The sequence below is a fragment of the Octodon degus genome, unplaced genomic scaffold, assembly GCF_000260255.1.
Source record: "Octodon degus isolate 3935 unplaced genomic scaffold, OctDeg1.0 scaffold00222, whole genome shotgun sequence".
NCBI classification, from domain to species: Eukaryota; Metazoa; Chordata; class Mammalia; order Rodentia; family Octodontidae; genus Octodon; species Octodon degus.
Window position 1 is genome coordinate 1,479,169 of NW_004524798.1, and position 22,073 is coordinate 1,501,241.

General features: G+C 51.3%; 1 protein-coding gene across 4 annotated transcripts in view; it reads right to left on the reverse strand.

Annotated features, from left to right (window-relative positions):
* Positions 1–908: 908 nt before the first annotated feature.
* Positions 909–22,073, reverse strand: part of Akap1 (A-kinase anchoring protein 1) — a 29,487-nt gene continuing 8,322 nt past the window's right edge. Inside the window, exons 1-12 of one of the 4 annotated variants that reach the window (XM_023705489.1) lie at positions 18,533–18,702; positions 12,807–14,388; positions 12,414–12,425; positions 10,693–10,823; positions 8,726–8,852; positions 8,042–8,169; positions 6,138–6,315; positions 4,643–4,793; positions 4,195–4,262; positions 2,619–2,692; positions 2,356–2,418; positions 909–1,850 (exon numbers count right to left, since the gene is read on the reverse strand). In XM_023705489.1, coding sequence (XP_023561257.1) covers positions 1,776–1,850; positions 2,356–2,418; positions 2,619–2,692; positions 4,195–4,262; positions 4,643–4,793; positions 6,138–6,315; positions 8,042–8,169; positions 8,726–8,852; positions 10,693–10,823; positions 12,414–12,425; positions 12,807–14,364 — 2,565 coding nt within the window. In that variant the 5' untranslated portion in view covers positions 14,365–14,388; positions 18,533–18,702 and the 3' untranslated portion in view covers positions 909–1,775. Of the gene's footprint in view, positions 1,851–2,355; positions 2,419–2,618; positions 2,693–4,194; positions 4,263–4,642; positions 4,794–6,137; positions 6,316–8,041; positions 8,170–8,725; positions 8,853–10,692; positions 10,824–12,413; positions 12,426–12,806; positions 14,389–18,532; positions 18,703–22,073 lie in introns of those variants that run through there. The other 3 variants (XM_023705490.1, XM_023705488.1, XM_004645277.2) reach the window with 3 other exon arrangements.

The window sequence follows — 22,073 nt, forward strand, 5'->3', positions numbered from 1 at the left end:
GGGCTGTAGCCCTCACCGGCCCCATATTCCCAAACTGCCCAAGACAAAGGCCAATCTGCACGTCGGGTTCTGCTAGCTCTCACTACCCTAGGCTGTGTCTGTGGTAACCACCAGGCCAGGGCCCGCAGCAGGAGAGCTCCCTGCTCACTTAGCTGCTTTAATGCACTAAACTACTCTGCGACCTTACAGATGAGGGAAGACAGGCCACTGCAGCAGTGATAACCCCACTAGAATAAGAACCAGAGGGCCAGCATCCTGCAGAGTAGGGCTGGAGACACCAGGAGGGGTGTGGGGTACTTGGCACCAGAGACCCTGGAGGAAGTCTCCTCTGCATGTGTACCCTCAGGCAAGTCTGGGGCTGAGCCACTACCCTGCAGGCAGGTAGGTCCCAAGGCAGGGAGGGGCTGCTGCCTTGTGATCAAGGCTTATTCACTCCAATGCATGCATATTTACAAGTTCTCAGCACTGCAGAGAACCAGTGAGCCCACAGGTCTGTTAATATACAACTGAAGACTGTACAACAGGTTCTGGAAACCAGCACGTTGCAAGGTGAGGGTAAGCTATTTAGGGTAAGCTATTTAAGACAGCCCGTGGGAAAAGCCACAGGAGGCCTGGCTACCATCTGGTGTGTGTTGGGGAGTGCAGGGGGTGTTACGGAGGAGCAAGGTCAAGCTAATTCAGGGCCAAAGTGTCTTCAGAGTACCAGGGACCTCCACTAGGAGCCCTCCTGTGAGGCACCTAGTGGGACCCTCTGGTCTACCACACACCCACCTCCTCACTCCCCATCCTTGCCCGACACTTTTCACCACTGGGGGAAAAAGTGGACTGACTCAAAGCTATAGTTTATGTAACTCAAGATTTATATAAGTTTAAGTTACTTAAGTTATTCCTAAATTGCACAATGCTGGGGCCAATCTTAAAAAAAAAAAAAAAAGAAAGAATTAAACACACCATTCCAAGTTAATTCGATGAGTTCCTTTTTTTTTTTTTTTTTTTAAACAAATGTGTACAGCAAAAACTCCCCCAACGACAGCTTATCCCATGTGCTCACCCTGTCTGGTACACAGGAAGCTCGTTCCCGGGAGGAGGAGCCGGACGGGCAGCACGGGACTCACTTCTTACAGGTGAGGCGTGTGGAAAAACCTTGAATTCCCTTTGTTCTCCAGTGTATCTTGTACAAAATATTACATTTTTAAACATATTTACAGTTTGCACAAGTAGAAAATGGTTAGAAATTACAACCAGGCTTGGCAATTCACTGCTCCCCTCCCTAAGATGGGGCCAGATGTGTGACAATCACTCCATATTTACATCTGCATTAAAAAGAGTCCGGCTTCCCAGAGAAGGGCACAAACTGCACGAATGCCACCAAGCCATCTGTGCAGGCCATGCAGGGAACGAACACCCATAGTTGATTCACGCCGTCCCTGAAGAAAGGCGGAAGCGGGAGGAACTCCTCCAGCGCAACACTTACCCACCTGGGCCTGCTGTGGCAGCCTGGGGTGCCAGTGGGGAGGAGGGGTACAGGGGAGAGGACAGCCTGGGGACTCAGCAAAGGCAAGCCAGCTGGCTCTTGGAAAGCCACCCTATGGCTCTGGAAAGAACCCACAGTTGAGTCCTTTTTCTTCAGAAAGAAATCATGTTCTTGATGGTATACAGAATAGGGAAGAGGACTCAAGAGGATGATGCTGAGTCTCAGCTTGGAGCTTTGCCTTGAGGCCCACACCCAGTCCCAACAGTGCAAAAAAAGACTCCAGCAGCAGCAGCGGCCAGGGTCAGAGGCTCGCATAGTAGCTGTCTACCCACTGTGCAAGGCCTCGCTCCACCAGCGACCGGTTTATCAACACCACCTAGAAAACAAAGCTGTCGTGAGAGCTCTGCCCACAGCCTTCAGGGCCACCCCTTGAGCCAGCAAGGAATCTCCCCGATCTCTCCCAGCCAGGGAGCACATATACACATGAGGCCTGACTCTAACAAAGGTTCTATAAATGCTGCTGTCCCATGGCATGAGGGCAGGCTTTCAATATGCTTTGAAATTGAAACTAGGCTTTGATACCATAAGGACAGAAAAACCCAGTAGCTGGAAGAATTTAGAAGGTCAAGAGCAGGGTTTCCCACCTCAGCACTCATGGCACTTTGGGCTGGGTACCTCTGCACTGGGAGGATCTCTCCTGGCACTTCAGGGCTCCTAGCAGCACCCTCAGCCCCTGGGACTAGATGCACCAACATGACCACGCCCCAAAGTGTCCCCTGGGTGGTACTGGTTTCTAGTTACTTCAGCAGTGTCAGAACCAGTTCCCAATGAGCCCTCGACCACCAGCAGGCAGCTCTGATGCACAGAAGAGAAGAACTCACTTCATCTCCAACCACACTCCACAGCTGGATCAGAGGGAGGCCAGCTGGACTGTAACTCGTCACCTAAAGAGAAGGAAAAGAATGCTGTAAAGCTACTCCTTGCACTTTCAAAACCTGCTGGCCACCCAAGACCCACGTGGGAGGAGGAAGCAGGGGGTGGGGCGGGGGGAGGAAAGAACTTCAAGGTCAGGTCCCAAGAAGCCTGTACGGGCGAGGCAGGAGGCTCCCTGCCCTACCCATTCCCCTCCCACCCCTCCACACACCTGGGCGAGCAGCGCTGAATTTCCTGTCATCTCACTCATAGCTGCATCTGCTTCAGGTGAAAAGTGGTCATCGTCTTTACAGGGAGGAGGAAAAGCAACATTTAGGTACTGACCAAGGAAAAGCTTTCTTGTCTCCTATGCAACTGTTAGGGGAGCCAAAGCAGGACACTTCAGAGGCCGCTAAGCCCTGCACTTGGGCACAGCTTGGCCTCTCTGCGATGTGGGTGATAAACACAGGGTCCCTCCTGCATGCGAACCCCTGAGGATGGAAGACAAAGGACAGGCTGCCTTGGATGGCAATGCCATCCCACCCAGGTGGTGGCCAGCTGTGCTTGGGTCTATTCAGGCAGACAATCAGCAGCACCCAAAGGCAGGTGTTAGCAGCGAGCCAAGGCTGATTGGCCGGTGAAGACCCAGAGAGGAGTTGCTGAGACACTCCTGGTGTGCTGCTAAGGTTCTTTTTTTAAGAAATCATTCTTATTTATGCTCAAAGTATAATTACAATCCACATGAGACTATCTACATTTCTTAACCTTTTTTTAAAAAATTTTGGCAGAACCGAGGATTGAACTCAGGCCCTTGCGCTTGCCAGGCAAGCACTTATTCTACTGAGCTATCTCCCCGGCCCCTTGTGCTGCTAAGATTAAGGCTGCCCACCTGCGTGAGCACTACCCACCCTAGGACAGAGAGCCTGGGAAAGACACAGAGACAGAGAAAGGGTCACTGCTCATTGCTTGTCACTTGCTGCCTTCTCCACTTGCTTGGAGCTCCTCTGTGATGCCCCCCTGCCATGGAGCCAGCTGACTATGGACTGAAACCTCTACAAACTGTGAGCCAAACAATCCCTGCCTCCTTCCTGGCATCAGGTATTTTGTCTCAGCAATGAGAAAAAGTAAGACAGGTGTTAAGACAGGTGGATCTAGACAGATTGGCCAGCTGAACAGAGAGGGAAAGGAAGGCTGGGTGAAAGGGAAAAAACCAAAGCAGGCACACTGCCCAGTGTTTCATCTACCACAACTCCAGGGAGACCAAGGGCTTACGGAGTCTGCTTTAGGCACACAAGAACAAGCGCGAGGGGGCCAGTCTGTGGCACAAGGGGTGGCATGAAGGCGAGGGGCCACACGGACCATTCCCTGTAGCCTTCAGTAGCTGCTGGCTGACCATCTTCACCACCACTGCCTCGGTTTACGTAATTCTCACAGCCCCCTCCCCAAAGACCTATACCATCCCGTTTTCCAGAGGTGAAAACCAAGGCTAATGTCAGACTCCTTTCCTCTGGCAATGCTTTCTCAGTCCTCACAGTGTCCTGAGGCGCAGTGACTGCGTAGGTGCTGGCTCTGTACCAGCCCGCCCTCTCCAGGCCTGGGCTGCATTCCAGCAGGAGCCCCACTGGAAGGCTCTCTCTGGGCATTCTGAATAGTTTAGAGCAGTGGATCCCAAAGACGGCTCTCCACCCAGCAGCCCTGCTATTTACTGCCTGGGAACTTGCTGGCAGTGCAAGCTCTAGGCCATGGCCCAGACCTATGCAACCAGCAGCTTGCCAAGAGTGGAAGCAGCAGCAGCAGGGGCCTGTTACCTGACAGGGGCATCACGCTGTCCAGAAGGACTTCTGCTCCCTGGAATGGCAAGGTCACAAAGTCAGACCTGGAAAAGCAAAAAAGGGACTTGTTTAACATGGCCCCAGAGGTGAGGCTGGCTGCACCACCTCTGACATTTGGATGCACTTTGTGCTTAGCAGAGACACCTACAGCCCTGTGCGAGGCAGCGCTCCTCAGCATGGGCAGGCGGCCCTGCTATAAGCCTGACCTCGGGGCTCCTGCACTGAACTCTGAAAGTGGCAGCCCCACTGCAGATGCCTGACAGTTGGCTGGGGTGGCTGGGAGTCCTTGGGTTTGCTCGGGCCACACCCCACCAGCCAAGACGGCAGGGAAGGGAAGGAGGACCTCGTCTTCAGCGGGGAGAAGGCAGCCACCAGCTGCTGCACATCAAGCAGGGCACGGGGCTGTGGGCAGGGCCCCACTCACCTGATCTGCCGGAGCACATCCACCTTCACCCTCTTATACCCGCCATAGTCCACATAGCGGATCTCCACCTCATTCGTCTCCTCGTAAGAGGCCACCACTTGAGCTCGCCACCAGGCCCCATCCACACCAGGGGCAGCACAGATGACCGTGACTACAGAGCAAGGGAGGACACATTGAGCCCCAAGTGGGGTGCTGAGCCCCACCTGGTGCCTGCCACTCACACCCCACAATCCTCCTTAGAGGCCTGTATCTCCATGAGGAGGGAGGAGTCACCAGCAAGGACTCCTTCAGGGCCCAAGATGAGTCCAAGGGAGAACCTGGGTGGGGACATTCAGTCCAACAAAGAAACTCCTCTGTGTTGAAAAGCAGTCCATCCAGAACTACCACCCTGAAACTTCCTGAGGCCTGAGATGCACACACTAACCGGGGAAACCAAGCAAAACAGGTGTGCAGAGTGGAGGCTAGGTCTGCCTTACTTTCTTAAACTCCATGAAAGATGCAAGAACTTCCAAGCCCAGCAGGTCTTGGGGGCCTGGCACCTGGGGTCTGCTCCAGCCCATGACAATAAGAGTGTGTGCTTGAGGGAGGCACCCGCTGGCCAGCACCCTCCACCCCCATCATCTAGCCTTCACTTTAGGAGGAGCAAAGAGCTCCCAGGCAGTCAGCAAGGCTGTGCTCCAAAGGGGCACCAAGTCCCACCCTGGGGCAGCAGGGGCTGACTGCACTGAGTCCCACCCCTTAAAGAGAGCTGCTGGTACAGCCACCTCTAAGTCTCCTCAGCTTTACTGACAGGGTAGAGACTCTGACGAAAACTATATCCTTATTCCTCCAAAAGAAATCACAAAATAGGTGTTCTAATATGGATCAAAGTGACAAAAGTCAGTGTGGATCCAGCTCCTGCTCAGTAACACCACAGCAGACCAGACTCATTCCACAGGCAGTTTCCTCCCCTGTCACCTGGAGCTGGCCAACCCAATGCATGGGTGTGCTGGGCTTAAGATCTTTTTTTTTTTTTTTTAATTTAAACATTTTATTTATTTATGTATGTGTGTGCATGGCCAGCTCAGCCCACCAGGGGGCGCGGCTGGCTGGCATGTGGTGCTGGGGATTGAACCGAGGTCCCTGTACTCTGCCAAGCTTGCTCTAAGTAGGTGCTTTAGACCACTGAGCCATCTCACCAGCCCCCTGGGCTTAAGATCTTTATCAGGGCCAGTGTACTCCAGAAATGCTTTGCAGGACCTCCACAGTCTCCAAGCTGCTTCCCAAATAAGCAGAAAGACCCAATTCACAAAACAGCAAGACCAGGATCTGAATCCATGTGTCAAAATTCCACTGCAATCCCACTGCTCTGCCAGCCAATGGAAACATTAGCTTTGGCTAGCCAGAAAATAAACTCCATGACAATGGCAGGAACTCAGGGGTCCTGTCCCAGCAAGGCGCCAAGACCAGGCCACCCCCAGCCTGGACAGTCAGAAGCCCCCAGGGCAGCGCTTACTCTCCACCGGAGTGGGCAAGGTGGGGATTCCGGGCTGAGAGTAGCAGAGATACATCTGCTGGTCCAGGCTGCGTAGCGCGTGGAAGGTGGGGTGCGTGTGCTGCTGCACAAACAAGTGCCCGGCGTTGACCTGGTTGACCACGATCACCTCCACAGTGATGCCATCAGGCAGCATGAGCTGTAGGGGGAAGAGGCAGCAGACACTGCATCAATCCTTCTCCTACTTGGGCTAGATCCTGAGACCTTGCTGGTACATCTCTGAAGGGGGCACAACAACCCAAAACAACAGGGCACCCAAAGGCAGAGGTATGAGAACTTCAGCTGCTGTGGCTGTTGTCCTACAGTACCAGGAGCAGCCAACTGAGACAGCCTTAGGACAAGGAGGTTGCAGAGCCAGGCCTCAGGGTCTATCTCTCAGGTAACAGCCCCACCCCTTCCAGTCTCTTTCTCTTCTGGGGAAGCCACAAGACTCAGGGAAGACAAAGGGAGCGAGTGACCACTAAGAACAAAGTGCCTAGGAACAAGAATGGGCAGCCCACAGGCCAGCCCAGCAACTTCTGGGCCTGCTGCTGGCTGGCCTCAGCTTCGGTCTGCCAGTGCCTGCTTGGCCTTCTCAGCAGCAGGCAGCAGCCTGGAGTCCACCGCCAAAGTGCACCAGAGTCTGCATCCTGTTTGTTCCTCTCTGGCTTTCCCTGGCCCCCAGGTCCTGCTCCCCTCCCTCTACAGAGGTCTGATTCATTCTCACTGGGGCACTGGGGCGCTGGCCCGCAGCTACACTCAGCAGCCAGGACCTAGCACTAGCCAGTGTGTTTCTACAAGGCTCATCCCCCAGGCACTAGTTTTCTTGATGCCAAGAGTCAGCCAGCAAGTAGTCTCTGGGCCGCACTGTGCCTTCCACCTTTAAGCCCAACAGCTCCAGAAATAAGAGCGTCCTCTAGCCAGGAGCCCTGGCCTTTGTGTGCCTACCCAGCTCTGTGGCCAGGAGCCCTGGAAGCTCCCCTGAGAGCCAAAGGGCCAAGCAGAAATGCAATCGGCCACACAAAACACCCTATTGTTAAGAATAGTCTATTCCCCAGTAAGAGCAAGAGAGACAAGAGATGCGGAGGCAGTCCAGGGCCAAGTCTCCTTGGATAAACCGATTTACGGACTGCAGCTCAGGACAGTCCCCATATCCACAGGAGAGCAACACTCAGCTCTTCCCCTGAGGCCAAGGCCACTGCTCAGGAGGACACAGGCTGCAAAGTCCACCGTGCTAAAACCAAACCCAAAGGAGCCATCCTCACAAGAACATGTGCAGCCTACCCGTGTGAAACACTGCTGGTCTTTGGCCCACAGAACTCTGCCTGTCTGCTGGCAAGAAGAGGCCAACTGGGCCAGAGGCACATACCCCGCAGGCTATGACTGGCAGGCCCCAAGCAGCCAGTCCACAGGCCCTGAAGATGGCAGCTCCTCCTCCTCCTGCCAAACTGCCAAGGAGTTTGGGAGAACGTCACAGTGACAGACTAATTCAGGCAGTGCCTGGGAGAGTGAGGGAAGGGAGCTCTTCCTTAATCTGGTTCAACTAACTGCAAGTAAGGAATGGAACGGCCCATCACAGGCCTCCCAGGCCTCTTGGGTTAGGACATGGGTGTGGGCTTTTACAACTGCTGCATCCATCATCACCCGGAAACCAGTTGCAAGGAAATGCCTAGAACACACCAAACCTATCCAGGCAGCAGAACCAGGAGAGCACTAGTCCCCTGTGCAGGCCCTAGGAGCTAGTACTTTGCCCTTGTGCAGAGACGTGGGCTACAGCAGTGGAGGCCCGAGGGGAGAGGGCACAGGCCATCACGTATCATGGCCTTCTTGGCTGACAGTCTGAGGAGTCTCTCAGTTGGCAGAGGCCCAGGGCAGAGCACACTTACCCAGGACGTCATTGGTAGAGAAGGCAGCGCCAAGGAAGGCAACGGGGGAGCATAGATATTGGTCAGGTTCAGTTCTTTAAACTTCTTCCCAATTAAGTTCAGAGCTTTGTCTACATGATGCTGAGAACCTAAAGGGGACAGACAAGACACACAATCCCAGAGGGTAAGAGAAAGTCACAGCAAACACAAAATCACCCCAAGCCCCTCAGGACTCCTTCTGGAGTTCAAGGGTATCTTTAAGGTGCAAATGCTAAGCTTTGCTTTACCAAGAAAGTTGTGTAGGCCTATTCACCTGTTCAGTGATACTTCTGCCATTCTGATTTGGGTTGTGAACCAAGAGGCAGCTGGCAGGTGGGGAAAGGCCCAGTCCTCTTCAACCAAGGAGCCTGCTGCCCTGAAAAAGAGCCTGTGTAGGGTGCCAGGCACCACTGACCAGGCCCAGGCCCTGATCATTTAAGTGTGTAGGACTCTTCTGGCCAGAGGTCTAGTGGGGTGGGACCCAAGTCCCCTTTGAGTACCTCTAAAGGCTGGAGGAAAAATACCAGACACTCCTGCTGGCTGGGATAAAAAGCAGTTTCTGCTCAGAATAAGTAATTCAAAAAGGACAGCAACTAGCCCTCAAATGCTTCCCTTTACTTATATTTCAGGTAAGAAAATTAGAACACTGTAGCAGCGGCCACTGACCTTCTATGTGGCATATCTGGACGTTCTGAGTGTAAGGCAGGGTTGAGATGTAGATCTTGGCACCAGAAGTCTGCTTCAGGAAACTCACGTACCGCCCCTGCTTGCCAATTAGCCGGCCAACTAAGTGCTTCCAGGGGGACAGAGAGAGAGGAGAGGGTTAACAGGAAACCAATTCACTATGTCCGGAAGACCTGCTTTTGTTTTATACAAAGTCTTTCTAACTCTTACTGTGTTGGCATTTATTTGCCAGTACTTCTCTAAGTACTTATACTATAATGCCTGGGAAACAAGGTTTTTTTTTTTTTTTTTTTCTTTTTGAGACAGGGTCTCATTATGAACTCAGGGTGGCCCTCAAATGTGTAAGCCTCCCACCTTAGCCTGCTGCATGCTGGGATTATAGGCACATGCCACCAGGTTCAGCAAAACACATCATTTCATCAATGTTTTCACAGTCTCAAAAGGCTAAGGGATCCGCCCAAAATGATAAACTATAAGTTGAACAAGGCTCATTTCGTTCTGAGGATGTGAGGGGTTAGGGAGATAGCTCAGTAGAATAAGCGCTTCCCTGGCAAGTGCAATGGCCTTAGTTCAATCCCTGGTTCTGAAAAAAAAAAAAAAAAAAAAGTCTGTATGGCGTTCTGAGGATGTAGCCCAGACCCAGGGAGGCAGCATGCACTCACCACACATGCACTGCGAGCACTTTCCCAGCAGAAGGGCTCACTATGGACCTCCACCCGCTGTGCCTGAGTCTACTCAGGTCATCGGAAAAGGGCTCCATTTGAAAATGAAGGCCATGCCATGTGTGGGAGCACAGGCCTATAATCTCAGCACTTAGGAGGCTGAGGCAAGAGGACTGCTGTGAGTCAAGGTCAGCCTGTGTGACACAGTGTGTTAAAGGCCTGCCTCAACAACATAGTGATACTTCTAAAAAATCAAACGAAACAGAAAATGAAAGCCTAAGAAGCTCAAGTTCCTGTTACCAATGGTCAGTGGCTGAAGCCACCAGCGCACAAGACACACAGAGCACCCAGTGACCCAGGGTTCAAGGCAGAGAGAAGCCAAACAGCCTGGATGAGACAAGCTCAAAACCAGTCCCAGATGACCCTGCCTAGTAGGCTATGAGGGACCCAGCCCCTCCTCACCCAGCTCGCCTTGCCATGCCCTGTCACCACAGAGGGCAGTCAGTTCTGCTAACGAGGTCACTGGGGAGGAAGCCACAGCAGAAGCCAGCAGCTCTCCTGGCCCAGTTTTGACTGAGCCACGGTTCCCCTCAGCAGAGAGCCCAGTGCCCTGGGAGAGCAGTTTACCAACTGCATCTGAGCCCCAGAGACGAACATTACAGATGACGCTAATAGGTTGGTAATCTGTAAGGGTCAGAGGCCAGAAACCACTCCAGCACCAAGAAACTGGGACTGGGGAAGCAATGTGCCACTCATAAGATGAATATTGACTGCACTTAAAACTAGGTTTTCATACAATCTGTCCGGAAAATAATGTTGAAAATTTGAAAGTATTAACTAAAGCAACACTATCTATGTTTTAGTTAAAAACCAGAAGGTATGAGATGAGGAAGAAGTAAGTCTTACCAGTCACCCTCAGAGGTAAGATTAGAGTGGGTTTTTATTTTTTTCCACATTTCTATGCTTTGCAAATCCTTTACACATGGGCTTATAGTCTGCTCAGTGCTAAAATACTTTATACTGCAGAGCCAGAGCAGGGCACAGGGAAGGGATGTGGCTGCCCTGTCTGGGTTTTAGAGCCTCTGCCGGGAGACCTGAGCCCAGCACACAGGAGTACAGACACAGGGCCAGGATGCCCGAGGATGGCTGGGCAAGCCCCAAACCCTAGCAAAGCCAAGCATTCCCTTCGCTGGAGTCCGCTCAGGAGGGGGCCTTTCAAGGCCACAGGGCTCCTGGTCCCTGCTCCACCCCCCAGTAAGCCAGAGGGTCCCCTGGGTGCCCCTGTACCTTTGGCACCTCGATCTCCCAGATGATGAGGTCGACCTTCTTGGGGTTGGAGCCAGCCGGGGCGTTCTGGAGACTGTCACTCTTCCTGTGGCCACAGCAGCTCTCTGAGTCCATGCTGTTCCCATCAGAACCTGCAAGGAGGCCGTGCACACACAGACCCTGGCTCTGAGCCACTGACCTCCCTGGCCCAGCAGGTACGGCTGTAAACTTAGTCTGCGGCTCAGGAAAGGCCCAGGAAGAGGAGGCCTGGGGATCGATACACCTAATTTTAGCCTTCCACGGGCCCACTTGTTTATTTGGCAGCCGTGCAGGTCACAGCTGCTGGAACAAGCACACGTGGTGAACTGGGAAGGGGTGGATTCTGCCTCAAGGAAGGGAAGGCCCGGGGTGCAAGAGGGGATAGCCCACAAGTCCGCCTGCCCCCGGAGCTAACCCCAAGCCTGTCCCAGCCACCTTGACACCCTTCCAAGCGTGCCAGCCCCTCAGACAGGGGTCTCCATCCCTAAGTCCTGGGCCCAGGGCCCTGCTCCAGGCAGCAGCCTTCAGCCCAGCGGTGCATGAGTCTCCTCACTGGCTCTCCCGAGGGCTCTGCCCTAGTCCTGATGGACAACAGAAGGTGACCTTGTTGCCGCAGCTTAAGCCCGGTGGGCAGCCCTGAGTACCCCCTGGGGTTCAGAACACAGGCCCAAAGCTCACTCTCCAGAGGAGAGCAGAAGTGGGGCCATGACACTGCGAGAGCTGTGCGCGTGCTCTGGGTGGCCAAAGAGGCCACGACAGGCAAGTGACTGCCACCCTCCATGAAAGGGGCTCAGGCCAGGCTTCTGACAGGAAACAGACCTTTCTGAGACTGTATCTGCAGCCTACTGACAGCCACAGACCAACAGGGGCTCTGCTCCTCTCCAACTCAATAGCAGAGGCCAATGGCTGCCAGCACTGCCTCAGAACCACATAGGCCAGCTCCAGTGGCCCCACTGACCGCCAACAGGTGGCATCGGAGGCTACTCCTGACTGGAACTGTGGGCCGGCCCTGCCCAGGGCTCAGGTACACGCCCTGTGTGGCAGAACTAGGCTCTGCAGCCCCTGCACATCCCAGGGACTGCAATCCATCCGCAGTGGGGAATCACAAAGCGGAGGGATTCATTTATCAAGCGGAGGAAGAAAAAAAACCTTTCTTCTCATGCCTTTTAAGACATAACTTTTAAAATAACATCCCTGACATTAAAGTGTATTGTGTGGTATCCGGCCCTCCATAATTAGGACTGGCAACATTTTTTTTTCTTCTACAGATACCTAAACAATAGCAGCCTTAACTGGTATATACCACATGTGGCTCAAAGTGGTAAAACACTGAGGAAGACCCCCAAATTCCAGGATAGAGCAGAAATGGCAGGGAATTGATAGCTTCAGGATCAACAAGTCAGATGGCCACTCAGGAGCCTTCGTATCCTCTGGGAAATAACTAGAAATACCCTGGGGGACTGCAAAAGTAGGGTCAGGAGCTGCTGACCTGTGAGTTAGCGGTCTGAACTGTCTACGCTGGGGTCAGCACTCGAAAAACCCAGTGGACACTTCATTACCAAGTGCCCGTCTTCCCCGGGGTGGAACTGCAACTGCACAGAAAAAAAATGGCTGAGGCTCTGCAGAGGAGGTGGTGACAGCAACAGTGCAGGAAAGCCAGCGCTCCCGGTATTCAAAGTTGCAGCTGTTCTTGCAGCACTTACCTGAAAGAGCTTCTGGAGAAGGAGAGCAGGTGAAGACACGGAACAAGCACATGATTAGAAGGTATCAGCCACCGAGACATACACCCGAACCCGGCACTCGGCAGAATGCTAAGGAGGCCTGTTAAACTCCAGTGTTCCAAAGAACACGCTAAGGTAAATGGAGGTCCCTACGTTGAGCTGCCACCTTCTGAGGGGCTGGGGAGGCTCCTTGGCTGGCAAAGCCAGAGACAGTGCAGTGGCTGCTGGGCCACAGGTGGCCTGGCTTCTCCCGCTGGGCCACAGTAAAGGGCCACCATCACTGTGCTGCAGAGCAAGGGGCAGGCTAGCGGCTCTCCCCGAACAATACAGGAAGACCTCCCTAACCCTCAAGTATGCTCCCCCAGATCCTCCTACCTCCCGAGTGGTCTGCTTCTGCATCCACGCTCCATCCATCCTCAGTCCCCACGTCTGACAACTCCCCCTTCAGCACCCCATTGCTGAAGGGCTCAGTACTGTCTGGCAGCAGTGGAGTCATGGCCTTGTCCCTGGGGCTTGAGTTGGTCTCTGTGCAAGAGTCTTCAAGCCCTGATGTGCTGACAGAATCTGAGCACCGCCCTGAGGAGGCCACTGAAGAGACACTGTGGCTCTTGTCCAACATGCAGGAGACACAGGTGGCATCTTCCACCAAGCTGCTGGTCTTATCCAGTGACTCTCTGAGTGGAGTGTCTGGTGGCAGGCAGGGAGCCAGGGAGATGGGGTATGCAGAGTTCTTTGGCTTCCTGTCCTTGGTGGGGCTGGACAGAGGGCTGCTCAGGCAGCTCACGTAGGTCTTTGGTGGTGGCAGGTCTTCTGCCAGCAGGCCTGGTGAAGGGAGGGCAGTATCCAGTGGGCTGGCAGCTGCCCCTGCTGTGGCCAGGGTGGGCTCTGTAGTGTCTTGCACCAGGACAGTTTCCCGGCTGACTAGGCCACAGTTTTCCTCTTTCTGTCTTTGTGGCTGACTGGCTGTAGCCTGGTCTGTGGTGGCCAGGACCTCTTCAGTGGCTTCCAAGATCACATGGGAGATGATCTGGAAGGCAGCCTGCTCAAGCTTCTTGTTTTCATCCACGGCCTCCTCTTTGCTCAGTTCTCCTACTGGGTCTTTGTCCCTGGCTCTGCCACCTGTGCCCTGGAGTCTCTGGGCTTCCTCTTCCTTCACCAGCTCTGTAGAAGCTGGCTCCACAATACCACCTAACAGCTTCGCAACCGGGTATTCTTCTTTCGGTAGGGCCCCGACTGGCTGGACCACCAGGGGCAGGCTGAGAGCCTTGCCATTCTCGGGGCCCAAGGCACACTCCTGGGGCAGCAGACCTTCTTCAAGCATGGTCTCCCCCAGCACTGCATCACCAGTCCCCTCGGCTCCACCCATCTCTCTCTCTCTTGCCATTTCCTCAGGGTCATGCTTCTCTGTGGCAGGCACCCCACCAAGGACAGGCTCTTGTTTACATACTTCTACCACTTCATGGGGGAATAGCACATCCTTCGGGAATGTGAGGGGACAACCCAGAGGGACAGATTTGGCCTCGTCCCCCATCACAGCTAGTTCCACCTTTGCACTGTTGACTTTGCACATTCCCGGTTGGGACCGCATGTCAGTGGTGTTAGGCAGGCTGCCCAAGGACTCAGACCTGTGGTGGGGCAGGTGCGTCCGCAGCAAGGCTGGGGGCTCCATCGAAGGCTTGCTTAGAGCAGTCTTCTCCTTTCTTGGCGGCTGGGGAACACTGGGAGACATGGACGTGACTGTGGGACAAGCTTCTCCCATGGAGAGCGGTTCCTTGGTGGCAGGGCCGGCCCTTAATGTCATGGCACTGGACTCTGCCTGCTCTTCACTGCTGCTGATCTGCTGTTTTTTACGAGAGAAAAACCACCACCAGCCAAGGAGCGCCAACATTCCGGGCAACGCCAAGGGGAAGAGTGAACGGAACTGGACTGCCATCCTGGAGGTGCAGAATAGTTATGCCTGGGGAGGGAGGTGGGAGAGAGAGAGACAGGTGTTACAAGAACCAGGTTAAGAGGGCACACAGTGAGTTACCCCCTCACTGGGGTTGGTGCTGTGCTATGGAGATAACAAGCCTAAATACTTTAGCATTCTCCATGTGGCTCTAACCTTAGCAGAGGATGGGGACTCCCAGCCCAGGGCTCTGCCTCTCAAACTGCAGTCTACAACCAGAGGCCTGAGTACCACTGAGGAACTGGCTGGGCATGCAGCACCTCAGCCCCACCCAGACCCACTGAAGCACAGCTGTATTTGAACAAGGGAGTCAAGCACACTACAGTTAGAATACAATGTGCCTCCCCAAAGGGATGAGCGTACAGGCAGTACAGGGGACAAAGTCACCTGCACAAAGTTCCCTCCTCTTCACGATGAGCCTGCTTGCTAACATGGGAGATGCAGCAATGAGACTGGGAAGTATAGAGCTGGGCTCAGCAAGGGCCAGGGCTCTGGTGACTGTCTTCACCTCTTTGGATGGAAAACTTAAACGCTGCTCCCTTATCACTTCAGATTCGAACACTAACTGTTAGATGCTCTCCTAGCATCACTTAACTCTCAACCACCTGGTCTGGGATGTGTTACTATCTTAAAGATTAAAATAACTCAAGATCACACTGGATGTGGTGGCCATACACCTATAATCCCACAAGGATCTTAAGCTTGAACACACCCTGTGAAACTTAGTGAGATCTTGCCTCAAAATAAATAATTTAAAAAAAAAATTTTTTTTGCGGTACTGAGGATTGAACTCAGGATGTTACACTTGCCAGGCAAGTGCTTATTCTACTGAGCTATCTTATCTCCCCAGCCCAAATAAATAATTTTTTAATAAATTAAAAATAAAAATGGGCTGTGGATGTAGCTCAGTGAAAAGGCCCTGGGTTCAAGGAGGGTGTCAAGGTAGGTGGGGGACTTCAGGTCATTGGGCAAAGAATGGGAATCCAGCTTTTATTCTACATGAAATCTGGAACCAAGCAAATCTATAAGGCAAGATGTACTACACTGGCCAAGAAAAGAGCAAGATCATACTACCTTTTGGACAGCTTTAGTAATAGCTCTTAAAATACTGTGAGCATACATTGTGACGAACAAATCCTACACCTGTAATCTTAAAAATCAGACCTCTGTATAGAAATTGGAATTAACCTTTTAGAGGAATCACTGCTAAATATCCAGTGAAATCCACAGATATAACAGTACTGATGGTAAAGAATTGGGTCTTGTGTATGGACGTGGATAAAGCATCTTAACACAAAAAGCAACTTACAGACCAAGGTGTATGTGATGGGGATGCCCACATAATCCTATGGAAAATCTGGCAGACATATACCAAGCCATACAGTTTGAGGGAGAAGGGAAGGAGGATTTTACACATCAATTCTGTACCCTACAATCTTGATGAAATCATTTATTAGGTCTAGTAAGTTTTCAGTAGCTTCCTTGGGATTTCTTATCTATGGATACAAATAGAGGAAAAATTTCTCCAACAGTGGTTCTCCAATGAAAATTCACATTTGCAACACTGGGAAAGTGCTTAAAAGCATCAGGCCAAGCTACAAGAAGATCAATTAAATTAAACTCTCTAAGGGTGAGAATCAACACCAGATTTCTTTTTCTTTAAACCCAAGTGATTCCAACATGTAGTCAAGTTTGAGAATCTCTGTTCTACAAAAAAACCTCGAACATCCCAAAATGTAGATTACAGATTTGGTTCATAGTGCCTTGTGCTCATCGTCATATAAAAAGTAAAGACAATCTGACAGGGGAAAGACTGTAGTCAGGAGAGCACAAGCTAACACAAGTACAGCTGGGATCTGGACATTCACATGGGTCAGCAAATCATCTGTAGCTACTCAACTGACAGGTTCAACCCAGGAAACACAGTTGCCCCCTCCTGTTACACCAGGAGGCTGTACTGGACAAATGGTAACCTCAGACCCCCCCCAACCCACAGAATCTAGAATGATCCACCAGGATTCCCCTTGGCCACACTCCCCAGCCTCCACTCCCACTCTGGGCTACAGCTACACACCAGACCTGCTGCTAAGGAACAAGGAACATCAGGACACACAGCCCTTTCCTTAGGACTGCTTCCAAGTGCAGGGAACTCCTGAGGCTGAGGCTGAGGCTTATCTTTAACTTGCTACCTGAGGATTAGCATTAGACAGCCATCCTTCACCAACACTGGAGGCACTGGGATCAGCAGCCACACACTCATAGGCCTTGGCCGCAACTCACCAGCCTCAGGAGCATTGGTAAGCATGCTTAATGTCAGGAGGCCCTCGGACTCCCAGAGGCAACTTATGCCCCTCCACCAACCCCTGGACAGGTGCACATGTTTACCCCTTCAGCCTCACAAGGTTTCCTGCTATGTTCTTTCCTTCCTCCCCTGGCTGTGGCAAACACTTATGAGATGCTGTCCTTGTTGGGGTATTCTGTCCTTAAATCTCAACTTCCCTATATTTAAGTGAACTCAGTATCATAGGTTCTGGAGCCTTCACCTCCCAAGCAAAGTGAGGCTGCCTCCATGGCTGTCTTCTCCCCAGGCCTGGGAGGCAGGCCAGCCTGCAGTTAGAGGAAAGCTGCCCACGGGGATGCTGCAGAGCCCTGCCCTAGGACAGTGGGGGGACACTCGGCTATTTTGAATCTGTTGGAATTATATCGCTGCCTGCTTATTTTTAGCAGGTTCATTTGCCCGGGAATAGATGCATGCTGGCTCACTGCCAAGCAGTCACACAGTGCTGAAGCCAGGCGCGTGTTTCGGCCACAAGGCCTTCGCATCCATCTGCTTGCTCCAGGCTCTAAAAGGCTCGCTTCTTTCTCTGGAGAAGTAGCTATACAGCTTCTCTGAACAGCTCTTGGAGTGGCCTCACTCCCAACCCAGCTTATGGACCAGTAACTGCAGTCTAGAGCTTTCTGCTAAACAAGAAAACAAATTCCTGGGAATGGTACAAAAAAGCATTGGTCCCAGTGACTAAGCCAATTTGGCTGCAGTTACTGTGAAAAAGAGCTGTATGTAATTGAAGGGAAAGTCAATCACAAAAACAACAGCTTGGGAGCCAAGTGCCCAAGTCACTTTGGGTTTGGGCCCACTCCGCAGAGCCACATCCACTCTGTTCTGATGGAACTATGCACAACCAGAATCAGCATTTCTTCCACACTGGCAGTAACATCCTACTGCCAGGCAGGCACCTGCCCAAAACACACCCCCTCCCGAGCACACACAGTGAGCTCTTGCTGAGAGCTCTTCCCCTTGACCTGGGCTTGCCTGGGCAGAGAATCTGAACTGAGAGCTGAGCCCGTCAGCCCAGCAATTATTTAGAGATGGTGCAGGTCAGGTGGAGATATCCTCTGCTTGGAGCACAGCTCGGATCACACATTCAGGGTTCCCTGGCAGACAGATGCAAAAGTTCCTCTTGGTTTGTACCACAGAGGTTTTCTAGCTCCTCATCAGGTTACCTTGTTCATCTTGCTCACACTCAAATCTCTATAAGCTGCTACAAGAAGCTGTCACCAGAAGCATGCAATCCAGATGCAAGCTCAATCTCTCTTTCTCTCTTGTCCTTACAGGCTTCTTGCCCCACAAGCAGCCAAGCCAAGAAGTAGGCAATGGGGGCCCAGAAAGCTCCCTCAAGAGAGCCAGGATTCCCTCAGGTTGTGATGTGGGGGGAGGGACATAAATGAAGGTACCAGAGCCTTTGGGGATTGGAAGTGCAGTAAGTCACAGGGCAGAGCTGGAACAAGTCCTAGGAAGAGAAGCTAATGAGCAGGTGGGGAGCCAGACAAAGGCAACATGACCTTTACAGTTGGGGCGAAGAGAACAGTTGCGACATGGTCAAAATAGAGCAGGTTACCAGAGGCAATGGCCAGGCAATCCCCATGTGGTGACTGCTACCCGAGATTGGCAGGCGCTTAGTCACAGGAGGTTACTGAGCACTTGAAATGTGACAAGTGTGACTGGGGAACTAAATTTCACATTTCATTGAAAGTTAATTTAAACAGTCACATGCAGCCAGTGACTACCTATCAAACAGAAGTTCTACGTGGTGTTTGTGACCTGAAGACCCTGAGAAACATGAGGGCTGGCCGTAGACCGCAGGCCAGCACCTACCTTGCTGGCAGCGTGCAATCTGGCTTTTGAAGTGGGGGTGATGGTGGCCTGGGTCACTCTGCCACAGCAGCATGGCTAGGGCCCAGGATCAGAGTGCTGCAGCCATGCCTCCAGTGAGCTTGTCTCAGCCCAGCCTAGATGTTCCTTGCATCTCAGGGGCCTGAGAGAGCCAAGTCATGAGGGCACCCACACCATTCCATTAGCTCACAGTAGGGGTGTGAGGTCCGTCCAGGCTGTCCCTGTACCCCCCGCCCCCCATTGTGATGGCGCCACAGACTGCAGGCGAGCCGATATGGCCAGACCAACATGCTCTAGGGCAGCTCGGCAGTGCTCCCAGGCACACCAGCAGTCAGGGTGGTCGTGGAACATGCTCCTAACCTGCGTCACAGGAGGGCCACAGTTCAACCAATGAATGCTCGGGAAAGTCTTCTCTGACCAAAACACTATCCCAGAGCATAGTACCTAGAGATCCAGGTAAGAAGAGCCGAAAGCCAAAAATCCCTCTCTGCCTGACAGTCTCTTCCTCCTCCAGTCAAATCAGAAGTTCTACTCATTCCTGACTTGGAAAACTTGGTAACAAAGCGAGCACACAAGGGTGGAAAGTCAGCTTCTCTCCTAAAGGACCATTCCCAGGCAGGCCTAGCCCCACTCCCCTTTGAGTGAGGTGGATGGGGGAAAGATCACCTGCTGCTCTCATCTCACCTTCTCAATTACTTCAACAGGGGTTAGGGGGCATGGTTTTAGAAACCCTTGAGGGGAAAGATTTAAGTGTTCTGAGGAGAAAGCAGGGGTTGAAGAGAGGATAGAGGAAGGATGGGAAAAAACCAAGTTATATCATGTAGAAGTACAAATCCCCTATAATGAATGTGATCATTGTGTATACCTAAAATGTACCAAATAGACTTATTTTTTTTAAAAAAAAACCCTGTTAGTATCCAGCCCATAATGCCCCTTTTCTTAAGGGCTCTTAGAGACCACGCGGCTCTTTAAGTCAATCTTGTCAAGTTCCTGAAAATGGCTACAAAGTAGGTACAAAAATGTACACCTGAGTTTATGAAGTTTGTTCCCATGACTACAGAAGATGCTATGCAGGACTTCCCAAAAGGTCTGAGCAAAGACCTGACAGCAGGTGTGTTTAAAAGCCCATAAAGATGTTGTATGGCCTTTAGAAGAAACTAGAAGACGTACAGCAAAACACCTTTCTAGACACTGCCTCCAGTAGGCAGACGAAGACCTCATTTTACCAAATAGTAGACTTATGACCAACTTAATCACATAAAGGAGTAAGAGGGTGATTTTTATCAACAAATACTGACACCCACAGGGTGCCAACATAACGGAACAGAAATGAAAAAGGCACTGTCCATTTCTTTGAGAAAAAAAACAATGGCCTCATCTCCAGTGAGATTGCTCTATCAGCATCTGACACAAATTCACTTTGTTAGAAATCTACTAGAAGACATGCTCCATCAAGACAAGAGAGTCAACCGAGAAAATAGGAAAGGAGAAAGACACTGGATCTAAGAAGGAACGAACACCAGGGGAAGAACGTCCCAAGAGGAAAAGGAGGCAACACCAGGGGAAGAGATGCTTCCCAAGAACAATATGGAACTGATAAGACCACTTGCTATGTTTAAACACAGTAAGAGGAGCTTTCTACCAATGGCACGGGTTCTAAACAATGGTCAAGAGGCTCATGAGAAGTCATGAAAACTGAGGAGATACAGAAAAAAGTAAGCAAAAGAAATGCCAGGTACAGTAGTGTATGACCGTAACCTCAACATGGAGGCTAAGACAGGAAGACTGCCAGGAGTTCCAAGGCCAGCATGGGGTACACTGAGTTCAGGGCCCGCCTGAACTACATGGCAAGACTTTGCCTCAAAACAACAACAACAAACAAAAACCAGACCAGGGTATTAACTAGAAGATAAGAAACATGGAAAATCAAGAACTCTGCTGTCATGAGTAATGTTTATATTGTAATACTGTATTCCCTGAATTGCTATGTGACCTCATCTTGGGAGGATCAGGGAAGAAAACAGTGTAGGAATGAGCTAAGTCCTTATCTCTTACAGTAGGAAAAAAAAATCAGCAAACATCTTTGTAAAAGAAAGCTGCATGTGGTGACACATCCTTGGAATACCAGGACTAAGGAGGCTGAGGAAGGAGGAACTCAAGGTTAGCCTGGGCTACACAGGCTAGCCAGGAATACTTAGTGAAACTGTCTCAAAAAACAATAATACATTTTTATTTTATTTATTTTATTTATTTTTTAAATTTTATTTATTTACGTGTGTGTGTGTGTGTGTGTGTGTGTGTGGCCAGCTCAGCCCACCAGGGGGCAGGGCTGGCTGGCATGTGGTGCTGGGGGATTGAACCGCGGTCCCTGTGCTTTGCTAAGCTTGTTCTAAGTAGGTGCTTTAGACCACTGAGCCATCTCACCAGCCCTACATATTTAAAATATGTGTTTTTTTTTTTAAAAAAAGTATGCTATTTAGAAATGGTGGTAAGCAGTGGGGGAGCAGGTGGAAATATTAAAGGTAGATGCCACTGGAAGAAAACTGGAGAGGCAGGTACATGGTATATACTGCCTGAAAGAAGTCCTGAGGCTCGAACTCAGGGCCTTGCATGTAGGAGGCAAATACGCTACCACTACCAAGCTGTACTGCCAGCAAGGGACTGCTCTTTCAAACCTTGTACACACTCAAAAAGTTAGACATGTTGGGTGTGGTGTTGAGAGGAGGATCACAGCTGACCCAGTGAGACCTTGTTTCAAAACACAAAATTTTAAAAACGGCTAAAGATATAGCTCAAGGTGAAGACTCCATTTAATCCTCAGTACTTTAAACACACACACATACATACACAGTCAGCTCTGGGCAAGCAAAATTGCCAAAAGGTTGATTCTTAAGTTAACACAAGTAACAAGGGTACTGTTACCCTACAGCTTTGTGTTTCATATGAACCATAATATCCATTAGTGCCAATTCACCTAAACACAAACTTTTAATGTTTTATTTTCCCACAATAGGTGCTATCAAATTTGTTTCAGATACCCTTGACTTGCCCTACTGGCACAAGGGTAATAATCAAGAAAAGAACATGTTTCCTGACAGACCCCTTAGGAACCAAGGCAACCGTCTCCCCCACCCCACTGAGTGCTGGCTGGCATCAGACAGCAGGGTCCCCCAGGGCCAGCCATTCAGTGTAGATGTAAACACCCCCTGTGAACAGGTTCCACAGGCAAAGAGCTCTCTGGAAGCAAAGGTGCAAGTGGGGACTCAAATTTCAGAGAACAGGATACTGCAGAGTAGATGCAGCAACTCAATGCAATATACCTGTGGCCTCTCTCCAAGGGGTGAGAGTGAGCCCAAGCCTGAAGGTGTCCCTCACACAGTGAATTAATTACAATCCTATGCATAGAGGAAGGCAACAGGAAGGCTGAGCAACAGGCCCTCAGTTCCTCCATTGTTTTCTCCATTCTTTTCCATGGTTTTGCTGAAAAGCCAGGGGGTTGGGGAAGGGAAAGCTCTAGGCTGAG